General features: G+C 39.6%; 1 protein-coding gene across 1 annotated transcript in view; it reads right to left on the bottom strand.

Annotated features, from left to right (window-relative positions):
- The window catches only part of LOC121606000 (inactive N-acetylated-alpha-linked acidic dipeptidase-like protein 2), a 472,539-nt gene that overhangs the window by 159,977 nt on the left and 292,682 nt on the right, over positions 1-19,880 (bottom strand). Inside the window, exon 9 of the mRNA XM_041936153.1 lies at positions 7,367-7,510. Coding sequence (XP_041792087.1) covers positions 7,367-7,510 — 144 coding nt within the window. The remainder of the gene's footprint in view (positions 1-7,366; positions 7,511-19,880) is intronic.

Here is a 19,880-nt window from a genome sequence, read left to right as displayed (position 1 = left end):
CCCATACCGCTGAAATTGACTTACGTATGACTAACACCATCGGCTTTGGCAATTGGAAATAATCGGGGTCATGTCTTTGGATGTTTGGAGGTACATCATTGATTGTCTGTGTGACTCACTGAGGAAGTATGGGTGCATAACAAAGACGAACTGTGTGCCTGTGTGTGTGTGTGTGTGCGTGCGTGCGTGTGTGTGTGACTGTTATCTGTGCAACATGGGAAAACAGCAGAAAGCAGTGTTCCAGTCAGTGACCAGCTGCTTGGATTTATTGGGGAATAAATGGAAAAGGACAGACCATACACACGTACAATGGGGAAACATGCTGGCAACAAGAAATGACGACTCCCTGCCCCCTAAAAACTGCTTGGGTGGGATGGAGGGGGGAGGATGAGCGAGCGGAGGCTCAAATGAAAGACGGGGGACTCAGAATGAGGGAGTGAAGGAGCAGAAGGTGGCAGTGTGGTCCAGGCCTGCAGCGATGATGCTGAGACAAGAGGGATTTACGCTCTCAAAAGCAGGAATTACCGCTGTAATTCTATATCCATCTCCTCTCTCTCACTCTCTGTTACACACACTCTATCCAGCCACAAACACCAGTAAATGTAGTTATACACCTCAATATGCTATTATCCCTGGTTGCCCCTAAGCTGCCCCTTATGGGATCTGGCCAAAACTGCAAGATCGCACTAAACCTGATATTATGGCAAGAAATGACACAGACTAACAGTGGAGACACAGCTGTTAAACACATGTATGGGCTTTGTATGGACTTATAACTGAGGCCCAGGAGTTAGACAAATGAAAAAACAACGGCTTTGGTCCTTCTTCAAACACTGATGACGGTCTGTGTTTATGGTTCCTGGCAGGCGACCTCTTGGGGTGGTGGGAATAATGTCTGCTGTCTCTCAGATACAGGAGGGGAAGTGGTGTGATGTTTTTTTATAAATCTTCCCCTAACTTTACCCTAGCACGTGTAGTTGTCCAAACTTCACATCTTCAAGCTTTTAGACAGGAAGTAACATGCTATATGTGTCGCTGAGCTGACAGTGGTGACTTCAGTCATCAGTGAGAAAACCCTGACAGCTTTGACACTGATGATTCAGCTCAGCTTGAGGTGTCCTTTGCAATGCAAATACCATACACCTGCAATATGTATGGCATATCCTTCACAAATTCTAGCGTCGACCAACCCATCCTGAGGAGGGATTTCACCAATGGTGCACCTTTATTTTCTACATTAAATGTATCTGATATTTTTAATAGATGTTTCACCCCAAATAGCAAAAATCAAACATGTTTTGTCACCAGCGTCTTGTGGTGTCTAACCATGTGAATAGTGGTTTGGTTTTATTTGCCACCATTCTGAAACGTCTGTCACTGACAAACCTGCCACCACTTTTTAAATCTTATTTTGGTTTTGCAAAACGTTCAGCAGAAAGTAGTTTACTGTGTACACAGTGAGGTCTGTGGGTTACACACAGTGATGACACGCTCCTGATGAAGATGTATCCATGCTATGAATCTACGGATGGCTGTGTCGGCTGGTCGACCACCTTTGTCCAGACTGTAATATCTCAACAACACTTCGGACTACACGACGTATTATATTTTAGAGGCATCCTCTTTCTTTAGCACAACTATGTCATTTACATTTGTGGTTCAGAGCAAAATATTTTGACAACTAGGTTATGGATTTTCATGGAATTATATATTCAAGGTTCCTAGATGATGAATCCTAATGACTGTTGTGCCCTGACTTTTCCTATAGCACCAATGTTAGGACCAACTACCTTATGGATTGTCATGAAATTATACTTTCTAAGCCTCAACAGGGTGACATTGTCAGTGTAAGCAAATTAGCATCCTGACGGTAATGTTAAGCATTAGCTCTAAACATTGCTGTGCTATGAAACAGCCTCCCACCATGGCTGTGCACTCTTAGTCTTACTTAAATGTCATTTTCAATGTGCTAATGCACTTTAAATTCTTCCATTGTACTGTCATAGTGGATGAAATGTCCTCACTCCATATCTCAAAAACCTGACAAGACAAAATGTAAAAGCATCAGCATGGTACCACCAGAGGGAGGTGAGAAATAAGAATGTGTTTTTTCTGTTTTGTTTCATTTTTTATTTGACTGAACCAGACCTTTAAGCCATTCCTTGAACACCACTATCACCTCATTCATCTCCATTTTCTTACCTGCTGTTTGGCTTCTTTCTATATTTCTACCCAGCAGCCTCCTGTCCGAATGATGGGAAAATATCCCCACTGCCCTCTTATCGTCTATACATCTCTTTCCGGCAACGGAAATGAAACTCTATATATTTCTTTCCTTTTTGTCAGACTGCTTTATTTTGTATGTGGGTTGCTTAAAATGAGAGAAGCCTTCCTTTCAATGTGAGATAAATTACTTTGCTAGGTAAGACACTGCTGCACTTATAATTTCTGTCCTCCGTTGAAGGAGTGCTTTTACACTGTGTCAGTTTTTCACAAGAATTTTATGGTCATTTTGGCTCTGAGGGTGTGTCATGTCCTGCTGTGATTCCCTTTTATTGTGTGTTTTTCTTTCATTCACAATAGGTTAATGAACAACTGCATCTCACTTACAGATGATGACCTTACCAAGAGGTACACCTAAGAAACAGGTCACATTTCAAGGCAATCGAAACTGTGCCACAATAAAAATGGTTCAAATAATTAAACTGCAACAAAGATAGCAGACAGTTACAATAAAGAAGTGAATGTAATACAGTAAGGGTTAGAGAGCAGGTCTATATGAATCGGTCCCATGAATTCTAATAATTTAGGGGACTCACATTGCATATCAGCAAAACCAACACTCAGATGACCTCTCTCTTTTTTGGGGGAAACCATTCAAAAAGAGACAACTTCCCTTGGTGTGCACTCTCCGCTCCACTGGATATGGCTGCATCATGTCCTGCCTTGACTGCAACTCCATTCTATGTAATGTGTCACTGTCCACTGGACATATGAGAGAAGTGTCTTGCCTGCACTGCACTATGTATATGTGACCAGTTTGAGTCTGTATGTTTCCCTGTGTGGCTCTTGACTCTCCAGGCAGAATGAATTTGCCATTTTATCTGTCTGTGAATGCTTTTATTTCTATACGATTAATGTAAAACGTAGGGTGTAAGGCCTGATTTTCCCTAGTCCCCGCCTACCTCAGTCTGCATGGCTATGGAGTCAGACCAGTCTCAGTATTAATGAATGCACACAGAAGGATGCACAGATACTCTTTGGGATTTCTATATAAATCTCTACACACAAAAATATTTGTCATTGTATATATCACAAGTGCTCAGGCAAAAAGGGCTGGACTCAAATGCACAACTCTCACACCAGGGTAGAAAACAAAACAGCTCAAGGCCGGTTCTAATAACAGATACAATGTTTACCAAAAGTGCTCATTAATCAAAAATGCAAACAAAAGGCGCTAAGCATAATTCTCAATAATACAAAAATGATAAAACAAAAGACTCTCAATACTAGGGCAAGGTAATCAAGGTAACAAGGCTGGACTGACAAGGATCACAGGGTTCACAAGACAATCTGTCACAGGAGAGGGGAAACGCAGACATTATATACACGAGGTAACAAGGAGCAGGTGGAGACAATAAGGGCGGGCAGACAATCAGACAGGCGGGAACACACCAGGAAGTCGAGGGTCTAAAACTAGAGGGAAGTTAGGTTCCACAATAAAACAGGAAGTGCTCGACAAAAACATGACACCAGTGAACAAAACCTCAACAGACACGTCGGGACAAAGCAGTGTTTAAATGTAAAACAATCAACATATGAAAAAATAAGGTTCACGAATGTGTTTCTGATGCACGCATAAATATTTCTATATAATATTTCAAATATATGTGTTTGTAGTACTTGCAATTTCCATCAAAACATATTTGGACGTCACATTTATACACAAACTGTTGGACTTACATTAACAAACTACTTGTCATTTGTGAGCTGTTGCACACATTTTTATACAAAAACAAATTATTGTGTGCATGGAAAAATAGTTATGTGGAGAGACTCATTTATTTCTAAATCCCAAAGTGTATCTGTGAATGTTCATTAATTAATACTGAGACTGATCTGTCTGCATACATGTCTGCCTGTTTCTGCAGAAACTGAACCCATCCGCAGCCCTGATCCACAGTCTCTCTCTCTCCTCTCGTGTGTACTCAGCGTGTCCATCCTCTGGCTCACCTACACAAGCTACGATTGCCACGGCAACCGACCGAGACAATCACCATCTGTCTACACTATCTTAAATACATGTGCTCGCCTTACATCCACAGTAAAAGCTGCATCCACTCAGAACATCTGGCTGAAGACTTTGCCTGTCTAAACGCTGTTTGCGGCCTGCTGAGAGACGAACTCTGAACCGCCAGCTGATCTGCATGATGAATACAGAAATAACAGTGGCTTTAATATACTGCCAGGTAGTTTTTTTGTCCTGCGTTAGCTGTCATGTCACATGACTGAACACAGTACAGTATTAGGGGAAATGCAGCTGCAGAATGCAGGCAGTTTTTGTAAAACCAAAAACAGTCTTTTCTGATGATTTCTTTTTTTTTATTTTTTACAAAAAACAAACAAACAAGTGAGTGTTGATAAGGGAGTTTTGTCTTTGGGCTACTTGCTAATCAGGTCAACTTAAAGTTAAAGCGAGTAAGAGAGAGAAAAGAAAAAAGAAAAAGAGTGATGTTGCTGTTTCTGAAACACTTCTCATGGACATTACAGCTGAAGAGGAAATGAGGCAGTCAGGTCACATCTGTAACTCAACCAAACTGTGTTTGCTGGAGACTCCAGGTTATGAACTCAATGAGTTACCATACAGTGTTTGTGATGTGCTAGCAGAGATAGCCAGTGGTGCAGGGATCAACATCCACAACAACTCAGACCCATATTAGTGAAGCCCTGAACCTACAACTTCAACTTTCTTCGTGTGAATAATTAGTGATTTTGTCGGCTTGTTTTCTCTTTTTTGAGTTTTCCAATGCTCTACATATCTAAGAATGCAATACTTAACAGAAATTAGGTCAATATGCAGTGAGACTGAGGAATCAAATATATTGTTCATATATCTCATATTTCACTTAACATATATCATCTAATCAATAAATGACTTTAGCTACTTTAGTTAAAGGCTGCATGTCTTTGATTTATCACTTATTTGTTTTGTCAATGAAAGTGTCCACAGAAAAACATGAAAAACAGCGTTCAAAAATCTGTCAGTGAAAAGAAATGTCTTGTGTCATTCGACCTACAGTCAAAAACCCAAAGATGCTATGTAATTATATAAACAGAGAAAAAGCCCTAAATCCTCACATTTTAGAAACTGGCACTGAAGAATGCTTGGCATAGTTACATGAAAAATTACTTTGATAAGATGATTATGAAAGAAGTTGCAGATTATTTTCTGTTGATGGTTGAATTGACTCAACTGTTTCAACTGTAGTCTGCATTAAAGATAAGAAAGGCATCTTTACTTTACTTTTGTACTGTAGATACATAACAGTGACACACCCCGGTAATGCAGTCATATCGTTGAATAGAATCCCTCCAGAGCTTGTTATTTGATGCAGCAGGACATCAAGGCTGCTATCATGCCAAGCACTTGTAAACTGAATGTTTTATGTTGTTTAGAATGAACTCTACGTGCTGACACATAAACACAAAAAGAACGGCTTTCTGTTTCTGTGGAGGATGTGATGGCAGCAGGTTAAGCAAAGTCCTGACATTCTTTTCCCCAGCCTCAGGGATTTGACTTAATTTGAACAGATACACATTCATATGTCCACCCTGTTGGACATTCCTGAAATAAATCCACAGAGGGGCATCCTGAGGATATCCTATTCAAATGCCTAGATCATCATTTTCATCAATGATGGCAGGTTCGTGTGGATGCGGTGGCCAGTAGCTCCCTCAAACTTTGCCACTTTATTTGCTCTTATTTGTTATGAAAACTGTGAACCTTAAATGACCTCAACTTGCTCCTTTCAGTGCAAAGGAACAGCAGTTTTACTCCAAAAACCTCCCAGATATCTGAGCTTCTCAACTACTACCTCAGTGTGACCCCGGCCGCCCGGTGATGGAAGCTCATTTTAGCTGTTTGAATGCACTACATACTCACGACAATAGTGGAGGGCTGAATTTCACATGGACCGGTAAATCAAGAACATTGACTGCAGGCACAGTGTCTTCTACACACCTGTACAGCACCTGTATCACTGCGAATTCAGCGCTATATTCAGTCAGTCTTATGGTCCATACATGCCGTACCTCAATCATGTACAATACCTTGCACACCTTCACTTGGGTAGCAGCTCAGTTCCAACTCAAAGGGGGTAACCAGTTATATTTAAAGGCAGAGATGCAATCTTCTGTCACCAAAGTATATTGTTAACTCTAAATGAGGAGTTCAGCCACGAAAATCACAAACAGGAGTGGACACAACCTTGGCGGAGTCCCGCACCCAACAAGAATACACTTGACTTCCTCTTGAGAATGAGGATATAGTATAATATATCTATACCTAATAAGAAGGTCAGCTCTGTCCTGGGATGCCCCCTTGACCCAGTGTGGTTGGTAGGAGACAGGAGGATTGTGGCTAAGCTATCATGTGTGTTGGACAACATGTCCTGCACTATGCATGACACTCTGACAGTGACATGCTGCTTCACCCACAGTGTGTGAAGGACAAATAATGCAGGTTCTTCCTTCCTGCTGCTTTACAGTCAACACTGCTCCCTGTAGGCCATACACACATGCAAACTGACAAATTCACTCAACACTCTGCAATATGAGTTTAGTCCAAACTGATAATATACTGATAATATCTATATTTGCAATAATGTGAATTCATATACATGTCTGTTAAATTTATCATATAGCTCATTGATCCCCAACCCGTGGGCGTGGGCCGCGGGTCATTTGGTACTTGGCCGCACAGAAAGAAAAAATAATTTCCCGTACTGACAGTGGAGGTGCCTGACAGTGCCAGTCTGCAGCCAGGTCCTCTTGACATGATTAAAAAGTGGATTTACGTTCATTATTATTGTTATTATTATTATTAGAGAGAGAAAATAACACAGTTTTTAATGCCGATCTTATCATTTTATTTTGTTTTTATCTGCTACACCTTTAGACTGGGCCGTGAAAATATTGTCAGACATTAAACTGGGCCATGGTAAAGAAAAGGTTGGGGACCACTGATATAGCTTACTTATGTACCATACCTTGCTGTTTTTACCGATGCTTCTTACTACTGAACCAACCGAAAGTAAGCCTCAACACTGGGACCATACCTCTGTCATACTGTATTTTGTGTATTTACCTGCGTTGGGCGGCATGGCGAGAGGAATACAGGAGTCTCCCTGCCCTGTGGATGGAGAGGACAGCAACGTCTTTGCCAGGAAGGCAGAGATGGGCTGAACCAACAGTGATGTCAGACTTCCTCCAGCCTCTCTTGACACCTCAGCTAGAGAGAAAAAACAAAAATACAGCGAGAGAATCAGTGGTAAAATCAAGGCAAAATGTCAAGTAAAAACAGAGCAGTCAGAAACAGCCATACTAAGTGTATATTTCACTGTTGTCTCAGGCACTTTCACTTCCTCCATAACAAAGATTATGGAATTCCTGAAGGGTCTGTTTTGGGTGTCCTTCTGTTGCCGATGCTACATTTGATAACATTCAGTCAAAATGCCTCTTGTTGTGTGTTTTTTTTTTTTTTTTTTATTGTAGCATTATTAGTATGTATTTGTGTGTCTCTTGTAGACAGTGGTGGGATGTAACAAGGTACATTCACTAAAGTACTGTGCTTAAGTATGATTTTGAGGTACTTATATTGTCCTGGAATATTTCCATGTTCTACAGCTTTCTACATCTACAAAATTACACGCCAAGATATAAGAGGGGTCATGCAAGTGGTGTATTTAGTTATAGACAGCTGAAATGACAACTTGTCACTGCCACCAGCTTGTAAACCAATCCAATATGATGGGAGGACAGAAATATTTGTTGGTTATTCTAGCATTCTCATTCCATAATATACTAAAAAATATATAAATGGCACAAAAGTTCTAACAAAAACACAGAGCCTGTCACATGATAAGAAGTAAGTTGTTTGTTGTTCTCTTTGTCTCTCAGTAATTGTTATAGGCAGATGGCTTGATCAGCCTTACTGCACTCTTATCTCAGTGTTGGTAGTTGGCTATCAGAGATATTGTTTGTCCTTCACAGATTTAATTCATCCAGGATAAAGGTTTTTGTATGTTTCCAGGCACCTGTTATCTCTATTCCCACTGTTATTATGTCCAAGTTGTCTTTCTCTTTGTTCTTCTTGCCCTTCTCACCTGCATCCTTGGCATCTAGTGGACTGACTGCTAATAGAGATGTTCAGACAAGTTCTCTACAAACCTGATCCAAAATAGGTGGACACTGTGTAAAAAATAAAAACAACGTTGTATGTTTGCCTCATCAGCTTCAATGCTTTTTGTAAATATCTGCTTATTCTGAATTTGATGCCAGCAACACATTTCAAATGCATTGGCACAGGAGCAACACAAGACTGGGAAAGTTGTGGAATGCTCCAAAAACACCTGTTTGGATCATTCCACAGGTAAACAGGTTGATTGGTAACAGGTGATAGTATCATGATTGGGTATGAAAGGAGCATCCTGGAAAGACTCGCTTGTGAATACAAGCGAGGACGGAGCGAGGTTCACCACTTTTGAAACACATGACTGGATAAATAATATTACTACATGGGCTCAGGAACACTGTAAAACTGTTAGCACAGCTCATTTGCAAATGATTGTATTCTGTTTTTATTTACGTTTTCCACATCATGCTAACATTTTTGGAATTGAGGTTGTACGCATGGAATCATTCTGCCAATATAGGCAATGCTCAGGACAACAGAGATGGCTGCACGACTTCACACGACTTCATTAGCCCTTGTTAAGACACTGAAATTTTCTTAGCTTCCCAGCCTCAGGTCCATACGCATTCAATTCACAGCATTGCCGTTCCACTCTGATGTCCTGCTGAATAAATACAGTATGCGAGATATGCACATAATATATACTGGATATGGAAGAATATCATGACCTACAGTCACAATATATTGTACAAAACAAAAGGCTAAAAAGGAGCAGAGTCCCTGCCTTACTGCTGTCCTGCAGTAAGTTGCCATAGCTGCATAATTGTGTAGTGGATACTAGAAATTTCTTCAAGAAGGAAGATCTGACTGTCCCTGAGGAAATGAGGTAAATCAGCTTCACATAAATTGTCATGTCATTGTATGTTTGAATCTAGTGGTTGATGCTTGACACAGAAATGCTCAGCACAACTTAAGGTAGTATAGAAATACAAGACAATACTACAAGGAGCATTATAACTACGTATACAAGAGCACATATTGTAAGTACTGTAGATAAAACATACAAAAGAGACCAATTACTATCCTCTTGCTGCTTTAAGAGCCATTCTTGTTCCCATTATACTCAAATGTTGACAACTGAAGGAAGAGTTGAGTGACTCTTGACAGTTGTCAGAGGAGAATAGCCTCACTGTCATTTTATGGCTGAGGTAAGCACTCTTAACGTTTGTACTGTACTTACACATGGACTGACACACATACACACACACACACACACAGTACATAGAGCTACATACACAGTAGATTACGCAGACATGAAAACCAAGTAAGGTTCAGTTAATTAAGATAATTTCAGTCTGTTTGCAGGCTTTAACCATCAATACCAAACACAACACAATTAAATCCTGTTGAAGTCCATTGAAAACATACTAGAGAGAATAGATGCATAAAAGTTTAATTCCTTGTGCTGTTACTACATTGAAAGCCTCACTGACATTGGTGCCCATGCACACTGTGACTGCTACCATAGCAAAGAGCAAATGCACAAACTATAATTTTTCAGGACAAAAACATGTACTGCTTATGGAAATGTCCTCTCATACTAACCTTGGATGTTTCAAACAGAAAAATGTCAATACTTGCAGTAGAGGTAACTAATATTGTTTTTACAAAAGTGCTATTACCTGACGGTGATGTACTCCTGAAAACACAACAATGATTAAAAGTAAAAAAAAAAAAATCTTTTTGGCATACTCTATAAAAGGGAAAGTCCTCATTAGTTATATTCCCCATTAAATAATATCATCAACATTACTATCTCATATGAGAGGTTTAGTCCAAAAAGTGAGTGATTTTGGAATCAGTGTTGGGGAGTAACTAGTTACATGTAATTGCATTACATAATGAAATTTAAAAATAAATGTAATATGTTACAGTTACCAAGAAAAAAAAAAAATTAAATTTAATTCAATTAACGTTACTAATCAAAATGTTAGAGATTACAAAAGGGTTACATCTGAATATATTCCTTTTGTATAAAGCTTTTATGTAGAATAAAACATTCATTCTTACTCTGCATCTTTTTTGCTGTGCTGTAATGCCTTCTTTTGCCATATTTCTGGACAACGCGGGTCATCAAAGCCAAGACATTTGTGAGTGAAACACCATGAAGGGTAGTGTGGCTGACATGGAGCTGTCTCTATGTCTCGACAGGCTCCATTCATTGTGCAGTATGTGCTCAAAGTTGTTACAGTTGTTTTTGACTGGTTGTCTTGAATTGGTTCTATTTGCAGGTTGTTAGGCTTACACACCTTCATTTAAATGTATGTTCTCTGGACTTTACAGCTTTATTGCCCAGTTTAAAACATTTGAAAAATAATCAGCCAGACAATAAGCCAGACAAATGAATAGGTGTAGTCTATGTCTAAAATTGGGTTGTAGTTAGTGATTCTAGTTTGAATTAATCAGTATAGACAAACCCTTTTCCAGGTTTGCAGATACAACATTCTGTTTAGGTGCATAGATGTTTAAATATGTAATGTAAGTCATTTGTAAAGCACAAGTGCCAAAAACTTTCTGATTCCAGCTTCTTAATGTAAGAAATAGCAGTTTTTTTTTTTTTTCTTTTGTGACAGTAAATCTTTGGAATAATAAACTTTTAGTGCTTTGGACCTCTGGTTGGATGATTTTTGTGGACATCATCCTGGATTGCGAACTGCTGAACAGCTATAGACAACTATTTATGTGAATGTATATGTGTGATCATTTTACTGCCAAAATTCCTGATGTTCAAGAGTGGTTTTCATGTACATTTCTAGGTGATCAAGCGCTGCGATTAGTCAGCAATTTGTTAATCCACTATTGTAGTTACTGTTACTAGCTTGCTGTGTTTGGCTGAACCCATGTTCCAAGAACCTGGCAGAACATTCATCAGTGAGCATGATCATTTAGTGATGTGGTGGCCTCTGTGGTGTTCCCCTGTGTAGAAGAAACCTCAAGAGTTAACTCAAAAACACAATTTGGTAACCTGAGTAATTATTAAGTTTATGGAAATTACATCTGAAATTTATATCCCGACTAGAAATTATGTTTGAGCCAATGTGGTAAATACAGACAACAGCTACATTTACACGACCATCATATACGAACAATGTAAACTGACACATATTACTGTTTACTTGCCAACAGTGTCCCTTCGTCCCACTGCAACACTGTGTTTTCATTGCAACATATTACAGTTTCACAAAACTAATATTCTTATTCTTATTATCATTATTATCTACTTCAGGAAGTCTTTTTAATATTATCTCATTGTCAGGATTAAGGAATAAAGAAATTGCTGACTTGAAAATTAAAGTGTTCCGTTGCATTTTCTTGCACTTTGTCAAAGTTAAACTACAGTAACTCCAAAAATGGGAGCTGCAATCAGCTATAACCAACAAAGTCATAACTCATTACAAAGGCATGCATCCTTTCTCCCTAATATCTAATTTCCTCAGCCAGTTGCATCTTGTATACCCCATTAACTAAAGCATATTGTTACTTTTCTGCTTCTCTTGCAGCTGATCCATACTTTGTCCAAGTTTGTGAACAATCTATATTCTAACCTTAGCTGTGAGGACAAGTTCAGCAACCCTTGAAAAATCCCTTGTGGTTTCTTTGAACAAAGTTGTAGTCAATAGCTTTCTATGGCTGGTCTAGAGAGTGTCAGAGCGGCGTTCCAGCTCCACGAGGCGATTAATAATCCATGAACAACACGGGAGACAAGACAAGGGGGAGAGGGGGGGTAAGAAAGAGGCAAAGGGTAAGAAAATTGAGATGGGGAAATAAGGCAAAAAGTAAAGACAAGAAGTCAGGAGACTGCTCGGAGAAAAAGGAGGTTAGAGGACAGTTGAAGAGAGGGCGGAAAGGCAGTAAGAGAATAGCAGATGAGGTGACAATAAAGAAGAAGGTTGAGAGAAGATGAGCAGAGGGGAAGGAGAGGACAAAAGAGTTGAGAAGACAAGGAGGTTGGAAGAGCTGGAGCAAGAAAAAGGACTGTGGGATAGAGAAACTGGGGGCGTACTTGTTGGAGTGTGACAGCAAGGATAGGAAAGGGGTAACACTGGAACATACCAAGGAACAAGGTAAATGAGAAATAACTAATAAGTAGTATGTTGCTAATAGGTAGTTCCTGAATATCTTCTGTCATTGATTTGCACCATTGATAGTGTTGATGTTTAAGGGAATAGAGAGCTGGAGAGTCCAAAACACAGGAAGCTTGTTAGCTGTGTTGCACCATCCAGCTGTGTTTACAGATACTTCTTCTGCAGGGGTAACAGAGGACTGGCTTGTGGACAGTTATGAAACAGCAGTCGATGCCACACTCCTCTTTAACAAACCATGTGAACTTATTGTCTCATTAGTGAATGGGGAACTGAGTGACTTACAGTTAGCAAGCTAGCTCAAAGAGCTTTGTTTTTTTCTCTTTAATGACTTTACTGATGAAATGACGAGGGGAGACTTGGGATCGTGTCCCTGACCACGTAGCCCTGAAAAAAAACCGTATGTCACCAAGCCTCTAACACCGCCTTGGTCATGAAGATGAATGGATGAATTTCGCTGTATCACTTTCTACTGTGATTGGGTCATATTTCTCAACATTAACATCAATATGTCATATAAGTGTACAAATAGCCTAAAACCACTATCCAAGGCATACCCAAAGTAAACTGAAAGTCATTCTTGAACCATTTGGAGTACATGCATTGTTTTGTTATTTTGAAGTGTAATTCTCTACAGCCCGTGTCTGAACCACTACTGGCATTGAGTGATAAAAGTCTGAGTTTATTAGATGTTATTTATCATTTCAAACCCTATGTAATGTACCTATTAGCACCAAATTCCTTGATTTAGCTGAGGTGTCAGTGGAAAGGTAAGAGTGCAGTGGCCATTTTAAAAAACCAACATATCACCTTTCAACATATCAACTTTCTGTGGATTATTACTGTGTTTTGAACGAAATACTTTATTGGATTGGATCATCTCAACCTTTGCAGATGCAACAAGACCATTTTTGCAGTGTTAGCAATCGCTGGATTACTAAGAGACTTCATTGGTGAACTACCTCAATTTTAAAATTGTTTGTTGTTACCGTTGTTTGTACCCGCTGTTGTGATTGTACCTTTAGATGGTTTGCTCAGTCAAATTTCAAGGATCTTAGCTTTCCAACAATGCGTAACTACAGTTTTGTAGTTACGCATGTAACTTAACACTGACTGCCGGACTGTTAAGAGCTTAGTTAATAAAGCTAGAATTAACACTAGGCATATATGGTATATGCCAGTAAGCAGATGACACATTGTTGTATATTCTGAATTCATAATCAGACAAGAACATTTAAAAAAAATCATACCATATTGAGGGGAGTTCTGGTCCTTGTCTCTGGGTCACAATTGTTTCATTATAATCACTCACAAAACTTTGCGTTGTGAGTCACAGTGCTTCAGGTCCATAGAGTCAAGATCTCTCAAACTTTCATTTAAACACACTTGACAACCATTCTTTTTCACCTCCCTCTCCACATCCCATTCTGTCTTGACAAGCTTTTTACATGTTATCAATTTATTGCTTGAAGTAATTAAGAAGAGTAATATCAGAAAAGCTTAAAAACTGACGGTCAATATTATTACATTTTCTTTAATAATAGAAACTAAGAAACTAAGATTTTTTTTAACAGTTATAGTATAGTGAATGGAGAATAACCACTGAAACATTGCAGAGTTTATTGCCATTAAGGTTTTGACCCCAATGACAACAACTCCTTGGTCTCTCAGCCTTTATTTTTCCTGAATTTACCTGATTACCATTTTGATAGTTGGCTGATGTGCCATAGACAAAATATTTTTTATATTGAGATATTGAGGACTCCAGACAGACCCCCCCCTCAAGTGAAGTTGTTTGTTCGGCTTGCAGAATCACTGGTGTTTTCACCATTTCCCCCAGACCAGATCTTCCATTTATGCAAGGTTTCACCTCGCTGTGACATTGGATAAAGCTGTCAGAACAGAGCCGTGTTATTCTAGTGGTTGCCACTGTTCACCCTGCCAAGTTGACTTCCATCAAATGGTTTGTTATTCCATTGGGAACCAGTTGGTTTAGCTAAAACTTAGGAAGCAGAACAATTCTTCTAAATGAAGAAGAATATTTCCGTGACATTTCTCCGTTGCTGCTCAAACACAGACTGTGCCTGTTTGATTTACCCCTTCGATGTACTAGTGACATGCAGTTAAAGAATAGCCTATACTATTCTCACTCTCTTTTCAGCATGTCATCACTTAATTTCAATGTGGATACAATCAGTATGGATTAGTGCAATGACATTAGCAATGCCACCTAAGACTTTTTTATGAATGGCATTTTGGAATTTTTTGCTGTAGCATTGATTGGAAGGACATATCATGGTATCCACATGAGGACACAGAGGATTTATCATCTTTAGAGGAGGATGTCACTGAGGAATTGGATAGCAACACTGACAGTGATGATCCAGCAGAAGAGAGCATGAGCAGAGAGCTTGTTTTGCAACTGACCGTCGATCAAAGTATCGAGTATTTGATCAAAGATCACATTAAAGGTTTGCAAGAAGGGAAGAATATAAGATATGGTTTACTGGTACACATTAATTTCCATCTATCCATCCGTTATCTATACACCGCTGAATCCTTTGCAGGGTCACGGGGGGGCTGGAGCCTATCCCAGCCGTCTCTTGGCCGAAGGCAGGGGACACCCTGGGCAGGTCGCCAGCCTACCACAGGGCTACACATATAGACAGACAACCATGCACACCACTCATTCACACCTATGGGCAGTTTAGAATTATCAATTAACCTCAGCGTGTTTTTGGACTGTGGGAGGAAGCCGGAGAACCCGGTGAAAACCCACGCTGCACAGGGAGAACATGCAAACTCCACACAGAAAGATCCCAGGCGGAATCGAACCGGGGATCTTCTAGTGGATGTTGATACCATGATATGTCCTTCCTTCTAGCTGTGAGGCGACGCTGCTAACCACCGAGCCACCGTGCAGCCCACACATTAATTTAATAATGTTAATTTATTATTATTATTATTATTATTATTAATAATAATAATAATAATAATAATAATAATAATAATAATAAAGGTGTCCTGTTAATAACAAGTGTCTTATCAATAATCATAAATTAAGATACTAAATATTTTGATCAAGGATTGTTAAACATAAATGTGTTGTGGTAGAGTAGTTCAACATTCAGTGTTCAAAAAATTGTGGAAGCGGGAAGCTCAGTGTGGCAAGAATGACAAATCACAATAAATACAGTGGAACTAGATGACAATAAATAGAGAGCGTATGCATCCAATAACATACGACCACGTTAATATACACAACATGTTGCTTGTTGTCACAGCTAAGATGTAAGTAGAGAAAGAGAAATAAATGTACAACTGCATACTGGAGTAATTGTTAAAACCCTGTAAACCCACATATGCAAAATTACATGCATTACTTACTGCTTGCTCAGCTATCAAATGATCAAATAGACACTAGAATGTCCCAGAGAATCCTGTAATATATCAGAGCATATGTATGTATCTATCATACAGAGCGTATGAGTGGACTGTAGGAAATCTGAAAGCTTAAACAGATGCTGCTCTTTCATCAGTGTGGTATTAAACAGAGAGTGAAGACTCTCATGATGGTTTAAATATTTCAGCTCTTCAAGACTGAGTGATAAAACCTTAGTTCTGTCTGCTTCTGGCTCCCTCCACAATTCAAAGCCATGAGACCAACTGTCAATCCAATGTAGCAGTGAAACATTCTTTAAAGGCCTTCTTTTTAAAGAGCTGAAGTATTGCACGACCCTCCCCACCTTTTCTCATAGGCTTCCTCACAGTCTTCTCTTTTACTGTTAATTTTCTTCTTGGACTTCAACCTTCTTCAGCCCTTCCTTTCTTCTATTTTCTCCATCTTCTGAATGTTCAGTAAAGCGAGAACTCGCAAATCAATACCCGGACAGTGTCCACGCTCTTTAAATCAGTCTTTCCATTACTGGACACTGATATTAACTGATACCTGGATTGACAGACTGGCTCTATAGGTCCAGTGTTTCTTTGTGTGTGTGTGTGTGTGTGTGTGTGTGTGTGTGTGTAGATCAGTGCAGGTGAGTGAATACCACAAAGGTGGTGACTGTCACAAAATCACTTTTAATGCACTTCCTTTAGAAGCTTTAAATCATAACAGGCTACACCATACCAGCAGACAGTCTTGAGTGAGCAGCATTTATATACATCTGCGATCCTCCCTAAGTGAGGAGCGAGTGCCTCGCTCGCTCGAGACCCGAATGGCCGGCAGTGAATGCTGCATTCAAGTGACGTTGGCATAATCAGTATTATCAGTGTATATAATCAGCAGTATTTTTCCACATGTTACACATAAAAAATAGAAACATGAACTTAAATAGGCCGAAAGAACGACTAGCAAACGAGGGAACGGGGGAATTAACATTACACCTTGAATGCAGCATGGAAAGACACCAGCTTCCATCATAGGAAAACAGTTAAAAACAAGAGTTCAGACTTCTTGAAAATGTTCCAAGCGAGTTCCACGAGGAGGGAGAAATAGCACAAGCTTTAATACGTCAAACCTGATCAGCCACTTGAAACATAACCACCGCTTTGACAGAGTTTGGAAAGCGTATGAGGACGGCGGGGCTGCTGAAGATGCTAACGTTAGCAAGCCAGCCGCAAAGAGTCCACTGGGATTCCGGCGAGGCTTTCGAAAGATCCAAGAAATATGCCAGAGATGACCCACGGGCTAAGGTTATTGAAGATTTAATCATGGACCTGATAGGGCTTGACTTACTATGGACTGCCCTTTTCCAGTTTATTTACATCGACAAGTCTAACTTGTGTCAGTACAATATGCACAGTGCATTATTTTTTATTGTCACTGAGGAATGCACTTTTTCAGTTTGTTTACATAGATGAGTCTAAGTAAGGGATAATGTATCTTCCTTCAGAATGACATAGAAGCCCAACGCAAAGCGGTAGGGTTTATTTCTCCATAGGAATCTGCTCACTATACATTATCCCACTTAGAACACGGCTTACTACTAAAGCATTCAATAAAGTGACACAAAATAGTGATTAATTATAGTAGTCCACAAAGTGCTCTACATTAAGGGATTGTCCCTTTAGTCTATGAATGTTAGGAGTCCTGAGCAGTCGTTCTCATCTGTCGAGAAATGAACACGGCTGAATTTATGCACATTATGCACTGTGCATTATTTTTTATTGTCTTTGAGGAATGCACTTTTTCAGTTTGTTGACATAGAAACGTTTGAATCTAACTTGTGCCAGTGAATTAATTTTCTATGTATATTTATTTTTTGTAAACTTCAGGAAGCTACTTTTTCAGTTTGTAATCCTGATGCATGTATTTGCATCAGTTCAAGGGGCCTTTATTTTTTTATTTATTATATCAGGAAGGAATGCACCATATTTAAATTGATGCGAGATATTAAATTTAAATTTATCAAACTTTGATAGCTTTAAGAAAATGTTTGAGAGGCTTGCCAATAGTTTTTCATTGAAAAATATCTTCATTTAAAGAGTCAAAACTGTTTTTGGTTTTGTTCGTAGTATTGATGTTATGATGTTAGGTATATGTGAGTGTTATCGGCCTTTAGAAGCTGAAAGTTAGCGGTTATCGGTTTTTAAAAAACAGCTATTGCGCATCCCTAAAATATTATCCACAAAATCTCTTATATTTTTAACCTTTCTAGAAAATAAAAAAGTAAAAAGTAAATGGAAGGCAAAACCACATATGTGATGTGTTTCCTACATTCCCCTCGTGTACAGCAGGTGGCAGTATGTAGAACATTAGCTTTAAGATCTGCTGACAAGGAGTCATTCAAATGGCACAAATCAATAAAACAAGAAGAAGAAGAAGAAGAAGAAGAAGAAGCCCGGGTGGGATGGAGTACCTACCCAAAAGGCAAAAAGTTTATGCAAGTATCTCATCAAATGGGAGGAGGCTTACTCGTACTCAATGAAGAGCAACGCTGGTCAACGTCATGCTTTCTGGAAAATATTCCACACAGATTTTAGTGGCTCACACAGAGGGAGGAGCAACAAATGTGCCGAGCATAAGTTCACCCAAGAGGCTCAGAAACATGCTCCACCAATGACTGTATTTATACTATCTCTGCCAGCTAGTTTCTCTCACAATCACCACTGAATCATAATGCGTAAGTGATGTGTTCATATCCTTCAAGTAACACTTAAATAAACTCAGTGCTGAATTTATCTGTCCTTTAGTGTTTCAGTGATATAATGCAGGGATGGTCACAGCATTTCACTTTGACCTGTTATCTGATTCTGACCACCTGACTGTAGTGACTGACTTAATGTAGGAACTAGTGAACTCAGACCTTGCTGCTCTGATATTTTAAAGCAAGTGGTTGCCTAATGGTGATTTTAGGATTTAGTGTGTGTAGTCTTGTCTACATGGAAGGGGTCTGTGGACAGTGTTAAGGGTGGTGGGATGGCCCATGGTGGGGTCCTGGAAAATCTCCATTATTTAGAAATCACAATGTTGATTGAGATGCCACAGTATAACCCTACCCACTCAGGTACAACAGTAGAACCAATAAAATATTGAAGCAAAAACTTCCACCATATATAAATACCATGCCTTGGCATTCATCATACAGTATTTATGCACACACATACTCTTTTCTTTCTTTCTTTACATCTGTTTTGATCAGCCTTCCCTGTGGGTGCTCAACCTTTTCAGCGGTTGCTTGAGTAGTGCATGAGCAGTGCATCGTGTATGATCTTGACACATTCACAGAGGGCAGACCAGCCGCTGACTCCATGATGTGTAGGCCAGGCAGAAAATCATCAAACCGCTTCAATTAAAAACTGTCAAGCAAGAATTTGAGGAACTAAGAGAAAACGCTTGATGCCCTAACTGAAGGGCCACTGCAACAATTTTCATCCTCAATTGCATCAAAATGTTAGTTGTCAGTGACTGGTGTGGGCTTGCTTTGCGCTGCAGATCTTGTCATATTGGGGAGACAGCTGTGAGACTGTGGGTAGTCCTTTCCCACTCTAGTTCAAAATGCAGCCACTGTCTTGGACTTGATCTGAAGCCTCATGGTTGACTTGAAGGTGGCATCAATGAACCCTTCTGCAGTGCTGAAGTCAGCAGCTGGTGATGTAATGAAGGGGTCTTGGATCCAGTCATATTTTGCTAGATCCTGCACTCTAACATATCTCTGAAAATGTTTTTGTAGTGCAGACATATGAGTTTTCATACGTGGGATCACTGTGTTCTGCCGCTTGTTGACCTCGACAAATGATTTCAGGCTTTCAAACGGGTCTATATTCCCCTCTTTCACTTGCAGCTCCCACATCTCCAGCTCTCTCGTGCATGATGCGATTGG

This window comes from Chelmon rostratus, chromosome 4 (assembly GCF_017976325.1).
Source record: "Chelmon rostratus isolate fCheRos1 chromosome 4, fCheRos1.pri, whole genome shotgun sequence".
Lineage (NCBI taxonomy): Eukaryota > Metazoa > Chordata > Actinopteri > Chaetodontiformes > Chaetodontidae > Chelmon > Chelmon rostratus.
The sequence above is the reverse complement of the archived record's forward strand: the minus strand, read 5'-3'. Positions and strand labels throughout refer to the sequence as shown.